This window comes from Pyrgilauda ruficollis, unplaced genomic scaffold, assembly GCF_017590135.1.
Source record: "Pyrgilauda ruficollis isolate IOZ18807 unplaced genomic scaffold, ASM1759013v1 scaffold50, whole genome shotgun sequence".
NCBI classification, from domain to species: Eukaryota; Metazoa; Chordata; class Aves; order Passeriformes; family Passeridae; genus Pyrgilauda; species Pyrgilauda ruficollis.
The window spans coordinates 1284310-1302698 of record NW_024526600.1 but is presented as its reverse complement, the minus strand read 5'-3'; the positions used below and the strand labels follow the sequence as shown (position 1 = coordinate 1302698).

General features: G+C 36.1%; 1 protein-coding gene across 1 annotated transcript; it reads right to left on the bottom strand.

Annotated features, from left to right (window-relative positions):
• Positions 1-1044: 1044 nt before the first annotated feature.
• Positions 1045-16798, bottom strand: LIPI (lipase I). The gene is made up of 10 exons (XM_041480257.1): positions 16673-16798; positions 13221-13597; positions 11573-11681; positions 10821-10922; positions 9699-9788; positions 8441-8608; positions 6945-7037; positions 5255-5366; positions 4727-4900; positions 1045-1223 (listed from the first exon to the last, which is right to left on the bottom strand). Exons 1-10 carry the CDS (start codon positions 16719-16721, stop codon positions 1136-1138), a joined length of 1362 nt encoding a protein of 453 aa, XP_041336191.1. The 5' UTR covers positions 16722-16798; the 3' UTR covers positions 1045-1135.
• Between the last annotated feature and the right edge of the window lie 1591 nt (positions 16799-18389).

Below are 18389 nucleotides of genomic sequence, written 5' to 3'. Positions count from 1 at the left end.
TGTACTCCATCTTCCTTACTACCCAGCTTTTGGCTTGCAACAAAACACACAATTCACAGGTTTTGGACATCCCATTCCACTGACATTCAGACGAAATTGGTTAATAGGTTCAACCAAGCATTGCTGTCAAATAGGGACAGAGGGGGCATAGGGAAGAAAGGAAATGGATAATTACATAGGATGCATTTGCACGATAAACCAGCATGAAACACATAAAACAGCCTTACAGAAGAAAAACACACCCATCTCTCCTCCAACAGTTCCATCAGGAAAGGCAGTCTGGGACAAGAAAACATGTTTTTCTGAAATGGAGGAGGATTTTTGTATCATTTATTCCTGCTCACGTCCCTGTAGGTGGAAAGCTGTCATCAGTCTCAACCTGAGCAGCAGCTCTAATTCCAAGAGGCCCCAACAGAAACAAAATGAAAACACATTTATTTAACTTCTAAGTTATTCTCCTCAGAATAGACATTAGATTACTTTGTATCTCAAACAACACTACTCTGTCCATAGCAGTTATAAAAAAATATCTGAATGCCTGCAATAGCATTCATCTATGATAAAGACAACAGATTTAAACCAGAAAATTTACAAATGTGCTCACAAATATTATTGTTCCACTCCTCATATTGAGATGTTACATAAACAGAAAATATGAATTAATTTATCCAGTAAACAGAGCACAGCAAAACTGTTGTGTATTAGATCCGTAGATCACATGTACAGTATATTAAATTCATTTAGTAGACAGATTGTTATGTTTCCATGTAAAAGCCATTACAAATAATAAATATTTAAATATATGTATGACTAATAATGTGCCAGGATTATGCAGATAATTCATATTTAATTCAGTAGTTGCTTCATTGCTAACAAAGAGTAATGAACAGACCACTGCATGTCCTCCACCATAATCCATTTACTTTACTCAAATAATTTTCCAAGCACATACATGTCTGAACTTTTCAATTAATTTCAGCCTAAGGCACTCAGGGCAAGTAATGCATATTATCAGGTAGACTCTTGAAAAATAAATCTAGCTTATCTCATTTCCTTTCTCATTGCAGTCTTTATCCTGAGGAAGCATCAAAACGTCACTGCCCTGAGAGAAATTAGGTTAGTAGTAGCTCTCTTTTCATGTACTTCTCTCAAAGCAAGGGATAGGTTTGAAGGTCACTTCAGTGTTCTCCATCAGTACAAAATCGTATCTGCACAGCTGTAGCCTACAAAAGCAGAGAAAGAAAAAAATGCACAACAGAAAAAGTTAACTTTAACAGAAAAATATTCCAGTATTTGAATTATTAAACCTCCAGTATTCACCAGCTTTCAGAGACACTACTCAGGACAAGAAGCGCCTCCTTGTCTAAGTTTATACCTTATTTCATGCATTCCTAGAGTAGCTTTGACGGACTGAAAAAACAACCAAACATCAGCTGGATGATGCAAAGAAGTGTGTCACACTAGTCTGAATTACAAAGATGCAGCAGTTCTTTCATTAAAGCTATTAATCTGCATTTAAATCAACTTTTTAGCAGCATAACCCAAAATCTGCACAATTCCTGTTAACACAGGAATAATTTATTTTGAGGTCCCTAGGTAGGAACATTTCTCTGCTTTCATTTTACATAGGAAAGTAAAGAACCACATGATAATATTTTCTGTTTCACTTGCAATGATAGCATATGTAAGAAATTTTAATGCAAGAGAGCAATTTGTCTTTTAAACACCTAGAAAACTCACAGCTGACTAATACTACATGAACACATAAAGAGGTCACAAAGAGAGACACATATACATGAAAAGCATGCTTTTTGAGATCAATATGTGCTCTGCTTTTTAGGGCAGAGGCAGATCAGAGTCCTGCTCTTCATGCACTATTGTAATGTATGGGGAGAGCTGGTTTGAACAGGGAAATGTCAGACTCATCCCTGGATGGCACCTCCATAGCATACAAGCTATGAGAATTATTTTATTTAAAACTGTCTTCTCTGTTGCTCTGAACTCATAGATTGGGCTATACCACACAATTCACCTCAGCCTGAGAAGTAGAATACAGTGAAACAGCAAAAGGAGAGAACAGCACACCAGGCATTTCCATTGTTGCCCATTCTTATAAGATTTCCTATCCGTTAAGGCTCCATGTGTCTGTATGTGAAAGGACTGTCAAATTTCTACTTAAGAATATGACACATTTTAAGGTCTCCACAAAGTTATGACAGTAATTTTATGACTAAAAAGATCAAGATGAATTCTGGTGTTCTGTACAATGCAAAGCATAGCATTTCATCCAGTCCTTCATCAACAATTTGTTTTGATTTGAATTCAATGTTTCATTATTATAGTATTTTTGTAGTATTATTTATATCTAACCACAGACACCAAAACACCTAGCCAAACCATAATGCTGAATTCTAGAAATAAAAGCTTACGTTTTCCAACATATTTTTTCTCATTTGAAGTGCAATCCATCTCAGCTTGTGATTACTGAGTAACAGGAATGCCTCACAGGAGAGTAGCCCTGAGCAGGGAGCAGGTTCACCAACAAGGAGCAAAACACAAAAAATGGTTTTTTTAGGTGAGTCTTCTTAACCCCTCAACCCAAATGGCTTCTCTGCTGTCTACTAAAAACCATGGGCAAACCACAATTGTTCAGAAGAGGTATTTGCAAGGTCTCTTTATATTACTTCTGTTCTTGTTTTGCTCAAAAATCCCAGAGGTGTCTGAGCTAAGTATCTTTGAGACATTCACCTTCCTCTTTAACTGCATCTGAATTCACGGACAGGTTCACAAGATTTTGGGGATAACTGACACCTGGACATGCACAAGCTAGCAAAGCTTTCTGGTTTTATGGGTGAGCAGAAATGATTTATCTCAGGGATCAGAAGAAGAGTATGAAAATTATGTGTACCTTTCAGCACTCCCATATTTACACACCATCTCTGTGAATAGTGGATCAGCCCAGCAGACAATTGTCTGCGATATTCCCCAAACTCCCACAGTTTGCCATTAATCCAGATGTGGGGAGACTGAGACTCCTATTGTCTTTTATCCCTGCATCTGTCCCCTGGTTTTTATCTACTATTTGTTGTGAATAATTTAAATAGTTTTAATGTAGTTTCTGGTTGATCATCCTGTATTCAAGTAATTCTTGTAATTATATGTAAATAAGGTAAATATAGGTTGGTATAATTAAAAAGAGCAATTAGGTAATTATACCAATAGTGCTGTAACATCTGCATTTAAATTACCTTCACATGCTGATTCAATGCAGTATTTTATACTGTTCTCTAAAAGTAACTAACATGCCTCTACAGCTGCAGTCTGATGAGGCTCCACATGAAGGACCTTAGTGGATCTTATATTGAAGCATATCAAGTGCATCTTACTTTTAAACTAACAAGAGTCAGACTAACAGGAATGAAAACTCAAACCCTATAAGGGCTGTTCACTGAAAATCTTTCTTGTTTGCTTGCTAGATCATTATCTGAGAAAGCCCCAAGTGCTGACAGGCTTACATGAAATGTATCTTCTGATTTATCACCACTGGGCTGAGAAAAAAATTGGAATATGATTTAGAACTCTTCACCCTCTCTCATCACCAAACGCTTTGAAATACACTCATGTCATTTTCACCTGAGAGCTTGAGACTTATGGCTTTCAGTAAGTTAATAAAGTCAAATGTATGTACATTCTGGGATACTATTTTGATTACTGAGTGTTTTGTTTCTTCCTAAGTCTCTCCCATCCATCTCCTCCTCTTCCTCAGTAAATCTAAAATAGTACATTAATATAAGAAGGTTTCATAATTTTTGCAAATTATCATACCAAATTCTTACTAGGCTATTATCATGCACCATATAAGAAGTCCTCAAATGTTACATCTCAAGTAAATAAAATATACTGACTTAAGACTTACTAAGTATTGTAATATTATTCTCATTCATTACTCATTTGCTATTACTTATTTGATACACATTTTTAGGTTTTTATTTTAAATTCTGTCTTTCTTGAATCTGCCATTAATAAGAAACAAATTAACAACTTAAATAAAGTACTCTTGCTACTCCTGGATGTTTCTTACCTATGCCATGTAATATGTTCTTTTCACAAGATGCAAATGCAAAATTTAACTGCTAGAGTTACTGTACAAGTAAATATGGAGATTTTAAAAATAAACATATGATATTACTGCTGAAATATTTTAAACCAGAATTAATAAAAGCTCAGTAATTACACTCAATTACAAAAAAAAAAAAAAAAGAGCATCTTATCTAATTTTAACTGTAACCAGACACAGACTGTGTTCTGATCTTAGAAGAACTTTTTACCATCATCAGTAAGACCAAAAAAACTATTCCAGTCACACATGTTGCTGAAGTGCTCCATTTCACACCTGAGAGTGAAAAGCTGCGTACAGACACAGGAGAAAATCAGAAAAGTGCTTGATAAAATTTATCTTAAGGAGGAGAAGCTGACAATGCAAGTCAGGCTGGTCCTTGAAGGCACAGCTGTGACACACAGCACGTGTGACACCTCCATGTACAAGCTGCTGTGCACTAAATGTTAAAGCACACAGCAGCTCTTCCACATGACAAATTTGATCATCAGGATGAGGAGAATATTCATGCATTAAGGAATATGCAATTAAAAAAAATTAATGCAGGGAAATACAGGTTACAAAGAAAACATCCTGAGCACCCAGCTGTGATACATGACAAACACTCACCTTTTTGGATTATTGAGAGATTTCAGTTTCATCTGAAGAATCCTAAGCTTTTGTTTTGGGCCTATTAAAGTCTTCGTAGAAAAGGTCAAGGAAATTTTTGCAATTTTTTCAACGTCTTGGTAAAATCCAGTCAGTATTTTGACTCTTTTATATTGCTGAAATGTTGAAGCTTCACTAAAGAAAAATATTTAGTCAGGCTTTTGTTAGCTGAGTAATATTCATTACTGCTAAGTATTATTTAACTGGGAAATCTTGTGGGATGTATCAACTCTGAGCATTTAGAACGAGGCCAGCTAGAACAGGATTCAAACCAGTACCAAGCAAGGACCTGGGAAAGGGTTGTTTCAGGGTGAGGGCATTGGCCCTGATACTGAGCCACATCCAGGAAATGGGGCCATGGCCAAGTCTTAACAAACTCAAGATATTTTTTCAACTTGCAAGCTAACAAGTTAAAAGGTTTAGAAAACTCAGAAAATTAGTCCTATAAAGTGATAAAAAAGAAAGATTTAAAGACAATGAACAACATACCTATTCATCTGTGACTCTACTGTGTTTCCAGCATCATCTATTATTTTAACTTTAATGAAACCTCTCCTAATGCTTTTATTCCAGGTAGTAATGTCTAGTAAGTAGTTATACACTGCAGGAAGAAATAGGAAATCATGAGAGTTAAAGAATGATCTCAACAGGAAACAGTTGGTATCCCCACCCTGTTAAATGTATTTACTGGTAGATGATAGGAATAGTGACTTTTTACTTTTACCCTCCCTGTTCAAAGGTGAATAAAAAGCTGACCTGCTGCTGACCTGCCTTGTGCCCTCACAAACCCTGACCTGGACTTTGTAGCCATCACCAGTATTGGAACCACACACCTTTACTACTCCCAGTCAGGACACCAAGTAAATTGTCTTTATTTTTTGGCATGTGGCTTATTATTATTCTCTCCTAAAAGACCAGGCCTCATATGAGGTCTTGTCTTGCTCAAGTTTAAAATTTCCCTTTTTTTTTAAGACCTCTTGTCCTTTTCTGTTTTCTCAGGTTTCCAAATATATAATAATTATTATATTCTGTCATTAATGAATACACTCTTTTTCAGACTGGTTTGTTTTCCTTCCTGATTTTGCATATTTTTTTCTTCTTTATCTTCCATATTTTCCTTTAAATTTATACTGTTATTACAATACTTCTTATTCTGCTCCATATGTCTCGTCCTATCTTTGATAATATTTCTCTTCCTCTTTTCTCTCTTTTACCACCACCAGTGAGGGGCAGGAGAGAACAGTATTAACAGGTTTGGGTGGAGCTCTAAGACACTGGGAAGAGGAGTTATTTTACATTACATTATTACATTATTTTATGTAAAAAAAAAATGATGTAAAATCCATCACTTCATTCACCTCTCCTCAATCCTTTGGAAGATACAATGATGTCAGCAAGCATGACTAGGACCATTTGTTCCTGGTCACAAAACTTGCCAGGATGATGAACAAAACTAATGGGAAAACCTAATTTCACATTAATTCCCAGTAAGCCTATACCCATACCCTAAATGATAGAACCTTAAACATGACTAATTATAAGAGTGTGTTGCACTTGCTCAGGGTGCTAGAGTCTTTTAATACCAACAGAAATTGCATGAGAATCCAGGATGGACCTACATGGGTAGGTAGATATCAAAACTGTTGTAGCTGAAGCCCATGTCATGAGAGCTCATTGCCACAGAGCATAACTCTGAAGGAGGCAGCTGAGCTTTCCCTTCACTGTTTTACTCCTGGGGAGACATGGAGAAGCTTTAGTTGACTGTAGGGTCATCCCCTCCTGGGGTGGAACATAGAGGCGTCTCCTTTTTGTCCCCAACCCAGGGCAGTCCCACTTCCCTTTCCTGCTCTCTGGAAATGGCAGCATCGATCCCATCTAAGCAGGTTGCATCATTCCAGCTTTTTCCCTCCCACATGATTCTCATTTTCTAGCCTCCTTCTTCCTCTTGGCAGTCCACCTCATTATTTTTAAAGGTACATTTCTTTCGCAGTTCATACAGTATTACTTTTTCTTCTTCCTCCAGTCTGTGAACTGACCCACATCATTTACATCATTACATTACTTTACACAGTGGTTAACACTAACTTCTAATTTTAACATGTTTTTACTCCAGATCAGATAAAAAATAAGAGTCATAAATTTTTATAAAGAGGTTTTATGTATGTATTTAGTTACTCACTGCAGAATGGGTCTTGGTCTGAGGTATCGAAGTAAGCTTTTGTTGGTGAACTATATGGTATCGTCAGTTTTTTCCATCTATCAGCATGATAACCTGAAATCCAAAGTTTAAATATTTCATTTCAGACATTTAGCAAAATCATGATGCACATATGTTTACAGAAAAGAATATCACACCATGAGAAATTTGGATTTAATTTTCTCAAATATCCTCTGAGGAAAAAAAAAAAAAAAAAAAAAAAAACCTGACTAGAAAAAGGAGGGAATCCTCTGAGTAAAACAGACTGTAGTATACAAGTATTTAATTCTTCTAATATATTAGTATCACTAAAATTGTCATAATGTAATAATAACCTATTTAGTCTAGATACTAACTCCAAAAATTAGTGCTTACAAAATCCTGCAGAGGTAATAAAAACAACCCCAAAAACGCAGCCCACATATTTGCAAAGAGTACTTACAGAATAGCTTTCCTTTCTTTCTTTTGAATCATTAAATATCTTTAAATTCTTTAGCCCATTTGTAGATACTGTTTAATAAAATATAAGATGACCTGCCATCCCCAAAGTTCATGGATTTAACATAGAAAGAAATTTATACAATTCCATTATTGTTGTCTTTGGGTCCTTGTTTCTAGAACAGAAGATCCTGTCATCTCCCTGTTCATCTCTTTACTAAGACTGGACAAGGAAGACTAATTCCAGGCTGCAGAGCTGCCACTGCAAAGCAGGAAGCAGGAAAGTTTGCAGCAGAAGGATGCTGCTTCTCCACTCAGTTCCCAGACTCAGCAGCTGGGGAAATATTTCTCCACCTCTACCTTGGGCATTCTGTCCAAGTGCATCAGGCTTGGCAAATAACCATGCTGGGGAAGGCCTGGAGTCTTTCTGTCGTATTATAAGGGCTCATTATGGTTGGTTTTTTAGTAAATAGCACACAGATCTATGCTTTTTCTTCTAACCTGAAACAGCTAATATAACATACACAACCCAGCATAAGGGTGCAAAAAAAAAAAAAGACAAGATAAAAGTTGAAAGCTAACTTCTAATTATGTATTTAAAATTTCATTCTTAAGAAATCCCTTCCAACTAGGAAATGTTCACACTGTTGTAGCTCTTTTCAAACTGCACCCAAATCATCTCGAAAAGCAACAACCTCCCATAACAATTAAAATCCCCTCAAAAAAAAAACTTGATTCCAAAGGCAGAGCAAAAAACTTTTGAAGACGATTTAGACATTATTCCTCTTAAGTAAAAACCACAGGTCCTCTAGGGATCACACAACACTCTTAAAGCCTGAAATAAGCACAAGCAGTTTTTCTCTAGAAAGGGGAAGCACTGAATCCATTACAGACTGGAAAGCGTAAAGACCAAAGAGTAGGAACATTCAGCACCTGTGCCTAACAGAGACAACTATAAAGAAGACAAACCCATGAACTTTAAACTACTTTAACTTCCCAGGAAATCTCACCTAGCCCAGAACAGATATGGTAACACTTACCCACTACCGGGCAGGACATTGGCTGGAAAGCATCACAATCAACACATTTTCCTCTCTTGTAATCCAGATAAGAGTCACAAGGATATGTTATTATGTCACACTTGCTCTTCAAAGATGCTAAGAAGAGGAAGACAGATCTCTGATGGTCACATTTAAAATACTGAAGTCCTTCAGGGAAGAAAAAAAAAAGAAATATGAAAAGAATAGTTAGTAATTTTTATTAATAAAAAAAGATGTTGTATAAGTAGAATCATAGAATGGTTTGCACTGGAAGGGACCCTAAACATCATCTTGTTCCAACCCCTCTGCCTTGGGCAGGGTCACCTTCCACTACACCAGTTTGCTCAGAGCCCCATCCAACCTGGCCTTGAATACTTCCAGAGTTCATCCTGTGGTACATCCACAACTTCTCCATGAAACCTGTGCCAGTGCTTTACCACTCTCTGAGTGACAGTTTTGGCCAAAGAAAATTACCATGATGATCACTTCAGAGATTCTTCTCTCTAGTTTTCTGGAGGAAATAAATTCCTTCCTTTTTTGATAAAGCAAACTTTGGGAATTGTAGAGATGACAATTGTGCTAGCTTAAGGAATTCTTCCACACTCACAAACACACAAGTGGAAGCCTTATGCCTGTGCAGCACCTCTAACTGGTAGCACTGTGCAAATTAGTAATGGGAAACACTGACAGAAACAAACATATTCAAAAGAGTAAACAAAATAATTGCCAGCAACCTCGCCAAACAGTAATGGAGATGAAATAAGCAAAATTCTGTATCAAAAAATCATTTCATAAAACTGTTTTCACCCTAGAGTCTTAAAGACATATCCAACACCAAAATCTAGTTCATCATTGCCAGCCAGGAGGAACTATAACACAGTGGGGACGTGGAAGCCTTGCGTTCCATGTCATAGGCAAGGGATCCTGCCCAAATCACTGGGACACAAACACCTTCCCCCATGCCTGGACCCATATTAACAAGGAAAAATAATAATCAGTATATTCAGGTTTTATATATAAAACAATAACATAATTCCATCATGCCAATATTAATTATATGATGGGAAATTTATGTTATAGCAAGATAATTTTCAAATATCTTTATTATTTTTCTTTTGCTGTATAGGGATGGAAAAGAAAGCATACAGTCTCAGGTCCCATATTAATGACAAAGCGCAGTGTACATTCAATTCAATTTAACCTTTTTTGATTTGACATCGAACTTTTCTTCTCATTAAATAAACAGATTTTTATTTACCACTGAAAAATGTTTTTGGACAACCAGGCTGATCCATTCCTCCATTTGGATAGAAATCAATGGTTCCTAAAGGCTTCTTGAAACCTAGTACTAAAGTAAAAAACATAAAGAATGAAAAAAAAATCCATAAACAGAATTACAAAGGCAATTATTTATTGTCACATTCACTCCAAAAATCATGGAGGTCTTAAAGAACATTTTTGCAATAATACCATTCTTTTTGTACTGTAAATCAAAATCATACTATGAAGTAAAAGTTAAGGGTTTTTTTCTCTTTAAGCAATTTATATATATGTAAAATGCTGTACACAAATGTATATAAAATTGTGTAAGATTGCTACTGCTGCAAGAAGGAACGAACAGAAACAGCTGTAACTGAGATATTATTTACATAAATAAATTTATGAAATTAATCTTCTCTCCAACCAAATTTCTTTCCTAGTGCAATTTTCATTAGAGTAAAATTTTCCATTTTCTGCAAGACATTGGATTCTGAACTATACCAATATTGGCAGTAAATCAAAGTAGGAAAATCTGTATCTGTCCTATAAATGTAAGCAAAATTCCATGAGTAAGAGTTAATTTAATCTGACCTACCTTCCTTCACATTATCTTTATTCACATAATGGGAACATTACAAAAATTGGTATTTTACAGCCTCACATTGAAATTAGTATAGGAAAATGCTTAAATTTTAATATTATTAAAGAAACTGATATGAAACTACACAAATAATGGGACAATTGTGGTATTAAAGGTTTACTAATGGTTTTGAGGAAAAAAATGAAACTAGAGATTAAAGAATAGATGAAGCAGACTTTACAATGCTCTTCTTTTTAACCTTACAGTAACTTGATTTAGTATTTGAAGCAGTGACTTAAAATGTGATGTACTAAGTTGATACAGCAGAGCCTGACTGTCTCAGAAGGGATTAATTCAGTGATAACCATGTCCTTGCAAACTCTGTGTTCATACACACTTGCACAGCAAAAGAACATTCATGTTAACAGAAAATATTCTCCTGCAGCACTATTTGGATGTTACTGAAACAGCTTATCCCTTTTTCTTTTGCTTCCTGCCTTTCCTCAAGCTGAAAGAGGCAAGTCAAGGCTCTGTTATTACCATCAATATCTGAATGGATTACATCCACAAACTGTGCATCAGTAGGATCCAGTCTGCGCTCTGGTGGTTCTCCAGTGAATGAAGGGCCTGCTGGATCCAGACCTGAATAAAAACAACATCTGCATCATAAACTCTGGCCTCCTTCTACAGATATATAAAAGACCAACAGCTAAGCATTATTCAGCAGTTATTCTTCATTTTCTTGGTATAAAAAAATTTTAAAAAGCACAATTTTTCTCTTCAACTTGCTAAGAAAAGCAAAGATTCCTACAACAAGACTGATCAACCCATATGTTGAATTTCTCTCCTTCCATAACTAGATGTGCTCATCTCCCATTTATTCAGATGAATATAAGCCAACAGCATTGGGGATCAAGTCAGGATTTTTTTTTCCTTTTCCCCAGAAAATGCCGTACCTACTATACACTTTATAAGACCAAAATGCACAATGTAACTGCTCTCACCTCCAAAACACAACTAGTCAGACATTCAGCTAACATATCATTTAACTTAAGTGGCATCTGGATGAAACACTCAATTTTCATTTGAGAGACTAGAGGTAACCAGGTTGGAAAATTTAATCTGTAATTTATGTCCTGAAGGCAGACTTGCCCAATTTCCTGAACTGCTATCAGGGCTATATTTTCCTCATGTATATCATTAAATATTCAGTTCTCGTTTGTCGATGTCTCAGAGCTCTGACAACAATACAAGGCACAATAGAATATGTGCACTGGGATTAAAAGCCTTACCTGTAATTCTGCCAAGTTTTCCATTATACTTCTGGCCAACAAAACCAGCTATATGAGCACCAAGACTAACTCCAATCATATACAGAGAGTCAAGAGAAGCTCCACCCACCTATCAGGGGGATAAAACACCAAAGCCAGTCACACACAGAATTAATGGAACAGAAATCACAAGGCTGATTTAGTTTTCACTTTGGTCAGTACTTTAAATTACATATCTAATTTTCTAGCTCAAAAAAAAAAAAATTATGAAGTTCCTTTCAGTTTGCAATTCTATATCAGTTAAAGTGTAGAAATTATGAAATTCTTTAGAAAAATGTAAAAAGGAAGCTTGAGTCACATTTCTCCTGAAAAGCCACATTAGTTAGAAGGGAAGAGGAAGACATTTATCAGATATAAGAAAGTTGAACCAAAACTATAAATGAGGAAAAAAACCCTTGCCCTGCTTTATCCTTCAAATAAAATAAATTAGAAACATAATACCATTAACAAATACTTATATCACACAACTGCTGAATAATGGTGCCAAATACACACCTTAAAATGCCTATTCTACAAAGCAGGCAGTATTCAAAAAAACCCAAATGAAAATCTACAGAAGAACCCTAAAACAGTGTCAGCTGACCTAGTTGTAATCCCTGCAAAATGATGGGGTGGCACACAGGATCTGAAATATTAGGATGTCTCAAAATGAATTAGAAAGGCCTCACAACAGCTTGTAAGTGTGAAAGTGATAGCAGTGGGACACTACAGACCCTCCTCCTCCACCACTTTCAGGATTCACACACTGTCACTGTTTGCCAGGCAGATCTGTAAACAGCAATTAACTTAATTAATCTTCTCATAATCCAATTTAATTTTTTTTATTCCATTACAATAAATCTACTGGCACAATTGCAAACTGCTATCACTGTATCTAGTCCCAGATGACAGATTCTGATAGGTTTTCTCTCCTTTCACGTCAGCTTTCTCAAAATGCTGGATGCTTTTCTGAAATTCCACATGAATATTTTTTTACTGCACAGCACTCCAAATTTCTGAGAATGGCTGAGAAATAAGTGGTGAGAAAAGACAAAAATTCAAGTGAAAAATCAGACAACAGCATAAATAACATCATGACGTGTTTTGTTCATGTGATCAAGCAATAAATCTAACATCCATTTAAGACCACTGGCATCAACTATGCTTTCAGCAGCTGCCTCTAGAGAAAAGAAGTTTATACCATTTCAGAATTAATATTTATATCTTTGCCAGAGGCTTATTTCTCGTTTAAAATCTTTATTTATAGTAAATTAATAGTAAAAATAGTAGTGCAATGCCTTTGTAAAATGTTTATGCTACATAAACATTTGAACATCTCTCTCTTCACTTTCCCACTGCTGAATTCACTTGTTCCAGAAGATCTAAAGCTTCCAGCTGGTTCAAGAAATCAGATGCACTTTCAGGCACATTTCAGTGAAAGGGAAATAAGAACTCAGGTGAAGTTAAATATATGCAATAATAACTGCAAATTAAGTTAGTAATACCTCTATAAAGAAATGTGATTTCATATTGTCCACTGGACTTCTCTATAGATATATTTTAAATATCCATTCCCACCCAAACCATGCTCTTCACAATTATTCAGAACAGATGCAATGCTCTGCCTTACCAGCATCTGGTCAACATAATTCTTCAGTATTTCTGCAACTTTTCTGCAGTTTTCCACAGCTGTTTTGTAATTCACGGTGGTAGCACCACGATTCCAATCAACTATAATGAGATTAATATCCTCTGAAGACAGTAAAAGCTTCTTCATGTTGCCCAGCCATGCTGGAGGAGATCCTGTTGGCCTGAAGCCATGAATGACAAAGACAATTTTCTTGTTTGTATTCAGGTACTCAGATGCAATAACATTGTGTTCAATGAGTCTCTCAGCACAATCTCGATTTTCCCTTGTGTATAGGAGTAGCTGAACCTGGAGTTCTGTTCCAGACAAAGCATCGCCTATGTTAAGGTCTGTAAATTCGGGACATTTTTCTTCTTCATCTGAAAAAGATGCAAATGTTAAGACAGTCATTTGATAGTTCGGGCTACCTGAAATACCACTTCTTCACTTTTCTTTCCATATCTTTTTCTGCTGAAAGTGGAGGACTTCCATTTTCTTTACTCTTGACCTTTGGAAAGAGGTGTCAAAACATGCACTGAACAAGGAACAACAGTTTAACTAATGATTCTGCAGATACCATTATTCTTCTCTGAACCCTTCAAATGTGAAATTATCCAAATTTTTCCTGAACAGTGTATTTTCTCCTTTTAAGTACTAATTATTGGCCAGTGTTGATAAGATCCTTTACCTCACCATCAAAGGCAGGTTCTCAGAGTTTTTTTCACTAAACAGGAAGGCTGTTGTGGCTGTTTCTTCCTCTTTGGGCCAGGGTTGCTGTGCTGCCAATCCTTAGACCTTATTTGTTTGATCTAGCAATAAGGAATAGCTGCCTGACAAAACAGGAATGATCCAGAACCCTTTCCTAGCTTTGGATCACCGTAATGGCACCATTACCAAGAAATAAAGGCAGAAAAAACCAAAGAATCATGCTCTGAGTTTGAAAAAATAAGAAGAATTAAGGTCAGTGTACTTAATGGCACAAGAAAAACAGTAGGATTTAGCATTTCTGTCTGTACTTGGACAGTTAGGGTGTACCAGATTTAGCTGCTCACCAAGAGGATGGGGATTTTCAAAAGAGTCTAAAAAGACTAAATTTCTCCCCTGTCTGGTTATCAACATCCAAAGTTCACACTTTAAAGATCTCTTTTGGCTGATGAGTTTATCCATCCACATTGTATGGATAAACCACTTCAGGACTCTGGGCAGAGCACCAACACTTGTCACAGTTCTTCTGCAATGGCCTCTTCACCTTTGCCATGGTGTTAGTTGGTTTTTGGCCAAGGTTCTTGGTCCATCTCTTGACTTCTAGTTCTTATATTACTTTACACAAGACTCTTGTCTCTCTGGTGCTTAATGTCACCTTTTTCAACTATTCCATCATTAAAATCTTCGCAAAACAAGTCACTTTCAAGAAAGTAAAAGTGAGAAAAGAAATACTGTCCTCTTAGTTCCTTAAAAATAATATAAAAAATAATCTGAATTTCTCCGATTTTTTGAGTCATAAGAGAAGCAGTTCCAGCCCTTCTTTTCCCAGAGAACAGCTCGAAGGCAGAACCAAATCTACCACGTCTGAGATGGACAGCAAGCCTGCAGCCTGTCTTAAAGCAGCCAAAGGCAAGCGTGGGTGGCTTACAAGGTATCTGAAACACATGTTCAATACTACAGGTAAGGGCTAAGCAAAGCTTAACAATGTGAATTATGGCATTTGAGGTGCAGTAACAATTCAGTAAAGACACTAAAGACACTAATTTACTAATTTAGGGAACTAGAGCAATTACCTCTAATGCCAAACCATGTATCTACAAGGACTAGATTGGTCACCTATGGGCTAGACATCACGAAAAAATAATGGATATAGTCCAAACAAGAGCAGGCTTGAAGTTACACAGTGTTAAAAATAACCTGAAACTCCCTGCTGCAAATCAACCAGACAAAAGTTTCATGCCTATCGTCATGTTAACTACAATTATTACATGGAGAAAAAGACATAATTATATTGAAAAATGAATACCATTGTTTTCCTCATTTAAACACATAATAATATAAGTAACTTTAACTGAGATTACTAGACAGATTATTAACTAACAAGTGATATGGGAAGACAACTCATTTCATCACTTGGGCTTATCCAAGAAATTCTGAAACTGAGAACTGTTCAGCTGAAATGGACTTGAATTTCATAAAAATAATAATCAAGAACCTGGTAAAATGTCATGCATGTGACAAGATCCTGAGATGTTAATATGTGTCACATTTTATTTCTGGTTTTCATATATTTGTATATTATGACAAAACTAGAATATAAATGACATTAACTTCATCTACCAAGTGAAAATAAAACCAGTCACTTGATTATAATTTCAAAGGTAAAACATTTTGCCTAATGTGGTTTTTAAATCCAAATTTAATCACTGATCCTTAAAATTCACTCCTTCACATCTAAAATATAAAAGATTCATGCTAAGATATTGCTCTGTATCCCTTTAAATATTTTGAACTTTTTTTAATAATTTGATTGGTAGAAATAAAAATTACTTCTTCTAAAACCAGTGGAATGACAGATAAACCAGACACAGTCTGTTCCATGGGAGTGAGAAATCTATCACAAGGAAATTATTTTAACTGCCAAACCTATTTACTAGTTGGCAAATGTCAAAGAGAAGCAACTAGTTTACTCTTGGCTGTGAAATGACAGAAGTCATTCTTTCAAATGTCAATAGAGAATAAAAGCGAAATGATGATGTTTTTACTGTGGAATTAGATAAGCAGTACAAATAGGTTTATAGATGTAATACTTCGAATTGTTTAGCAAGGAGTCATAGGGGGAAGTTTTTCAAACTCCTGTTTCTCACTGAACACTGGAAGCAAAACCCAGCTGCCCTTTGTGCTCTCTTGTTGGAGTACTCACTCTTTTCTGAGCAATCAAAACATACACGTAGGCATTGGGCTGTTACACATGCATTTTAAGCAAGTTAATGCATAATTGTAACTTTCTTGTGCACTTTTGTAAGCATTTTAATTATCTTGTGTGATTGAAAAGGGGAAAATCTTAAGTGCACAGTCTCTTTTGTAACTAAATTTTGCTATTTAAAAATGTAACATGTAACTTGAAAATCTAAGCACCTATCACATCAGCAAAAACCAATAAACTCACATGAGTATATTAAGACAATTTCATGATTACGTCTACTTTGTACAAAGTGCACACACCTGAGCAGGTCTCTGGGCAAAGTACAGCCAGAGATAAAGTATCAGGCTTGGTTCTATTTACTTTAAAACAAAAACTTGTGTCTCAGATTCAAAGTTATTGAATTCTTTTCACTAATCATCTGTTCCATTAGACATAATTCATAAGATTTTATCTTAATCTTTTGGCCAATTTAAATGAAGGAATTTTTTTTTAATGTTTGATTAAAGCAAAGATTCCACACTACAAGTAAGCCAATGGTTCTTACCTGATTTCACCCAGTATATCAAACAGATGAAGAAACACAATTTCAGCATGTGGAAGTGGAGAAAAAGTGATGTGTAATATCCACAAACAAGTGGCAAATTGAGTGTTTCCTTATGCTAGATGTCTAACACAACTGAATAACACCAATGAAGCAAGTGAGTAGGAAGCAGAAAATAAAGCTCTAGTCAAGCTTCTGCAATTTATGACTCCTCCTATTGAGTGACTTCAGTAGATAGGGTGGTTACTGGGCTTTGTGATGTCATATATTGCTGGCAACTCCTGCATATGTGGAGTTTAGGAAGTGGGGTAACTAGGGGTGCATGCCATTAAAGATCCACAGTGTGGGGGGTTTTAAGTGTTTCAGTGAACTGCAGTTAGGGGCACTGAGATGGGCAAAAGGAGCTTAGAACAAAAAGTCATTCTGCTGACAGAAGGATCTTCCTGTAAGAACTTGAAAATAGTTCTGAAAACTGTTTACCCAGAGATCATTCTTCCATAGAATTATCATCTGAGCTTTTCCAAAGATTCACTCTCTAATCTAAATTCTGAGAGGGTATGCAAAAGCTTCTCTGGCAGAGACACGAAGCTTAGAGTCCCACATACCTCACCCAGATATTGATTTGCTGGGTGTTTTTTAACCTCATTCCCTCTTCATCCCAGCTGCAAAAGAAATGAAGAAATATTTATTTTTATGAAGCTCATTTATTTACACATCACTTCACTGGGTAAATACAGGAGTGCAGACTACAGGTTTTTAAAGTTTGTGGCGAGGCAAAGAGGCAGATAAACCCTGCATTATTTATGTGTGAAGTGAGGATGCTCAGTTTGCCTACATCTGTGTCCCAATTATTTCCAGTGCAGGAGAAATAAAACCATACCACAACCATTCAAATATGATGCAAATGCACCTTAGGAATGTTTCTTGCACAGAGTATCCTTTACAGTGCTTCTAAACATAGGTCTAGGTTTCCTTTGTTTCTTTCCACTACAGTTAAGTGTGTGTGTGTGTGTGTGTGATCAGTTTCTTCAGCTTTATTAATCTAAGCAGTTCATCAAAGCTGTGTTGTACAAGTTTTTGCAGCAGAAAGCCTTTAGGAGGTGCCATCAAAGGTGTCTTTTTCACTTTGAATGCAGTCACAAGGTGCAAAAGACACAGTATGTCTGTTGTTATGAAAATCAACTCAGCTCAACAAATGACCTTTAATTAATTTTTAGCTCCCATTCCTCAAATATGTCATTTTGTTTGGAGTAAAGTTCACTATGGCAGCTCTTGAATTCCTTTGCACTTCCCTGTCATCTCAAATCTTTGACACTTTGCCCAGCCACTACTATAAAAGTACAGCTTTACTGACATCATATATTGGTTATTACAAGTAATGGCAGAGTGTCAGTCTGGCTCTTTCTCTCACTACTTTTTAATCTCGATTATTGTTACAACAAAAGCTTAGTGCACCCAAGAACCTCCAGTCAGGGAGCCTCAGCATTCACTCTGTGTACAGTACCCATTCATATATAAGTTAAAGCATGGAGAGATGAACACCACTAAAACCAAATTGCTAACAGCCCCAGTAAAGCATTTACCGGGTTTATACAAGAGCCAATCACCTGACCTTAGAAGAAAATCATACATATGAACTTTTACATGTACCTAATATCACTAGCTGGGAATAAACTGCTAACATTTGTTCTTTTATACAGAAACAGGGAAAAGAAAGGGC

Excerpts from the sequence above, each read along its gene's own strand:
- LIPI (XM_041480257.1), bottom strand. The coding sequence starts at position 16,721 with ATGCTGAAATTGTGTTTCTTCATCTGTTTGATATACTGGGTGAAATCA. Across the intron at positions 13,598-16,672 it reads GATATACTGGGTGAAATCAG|ATGAAGAAGAAAAATGTCCC; the intron begins GTAAGAACCATT and ends CATCTTTTTCAG. Across the intron at positions 7,038-8,440 it reads AATGTCCTGCCCGGTAGTGG|GTTATCATGCTGATAGATGG; the intron begins GTAAGTGTTACC and ends TTTGGATTTCAG.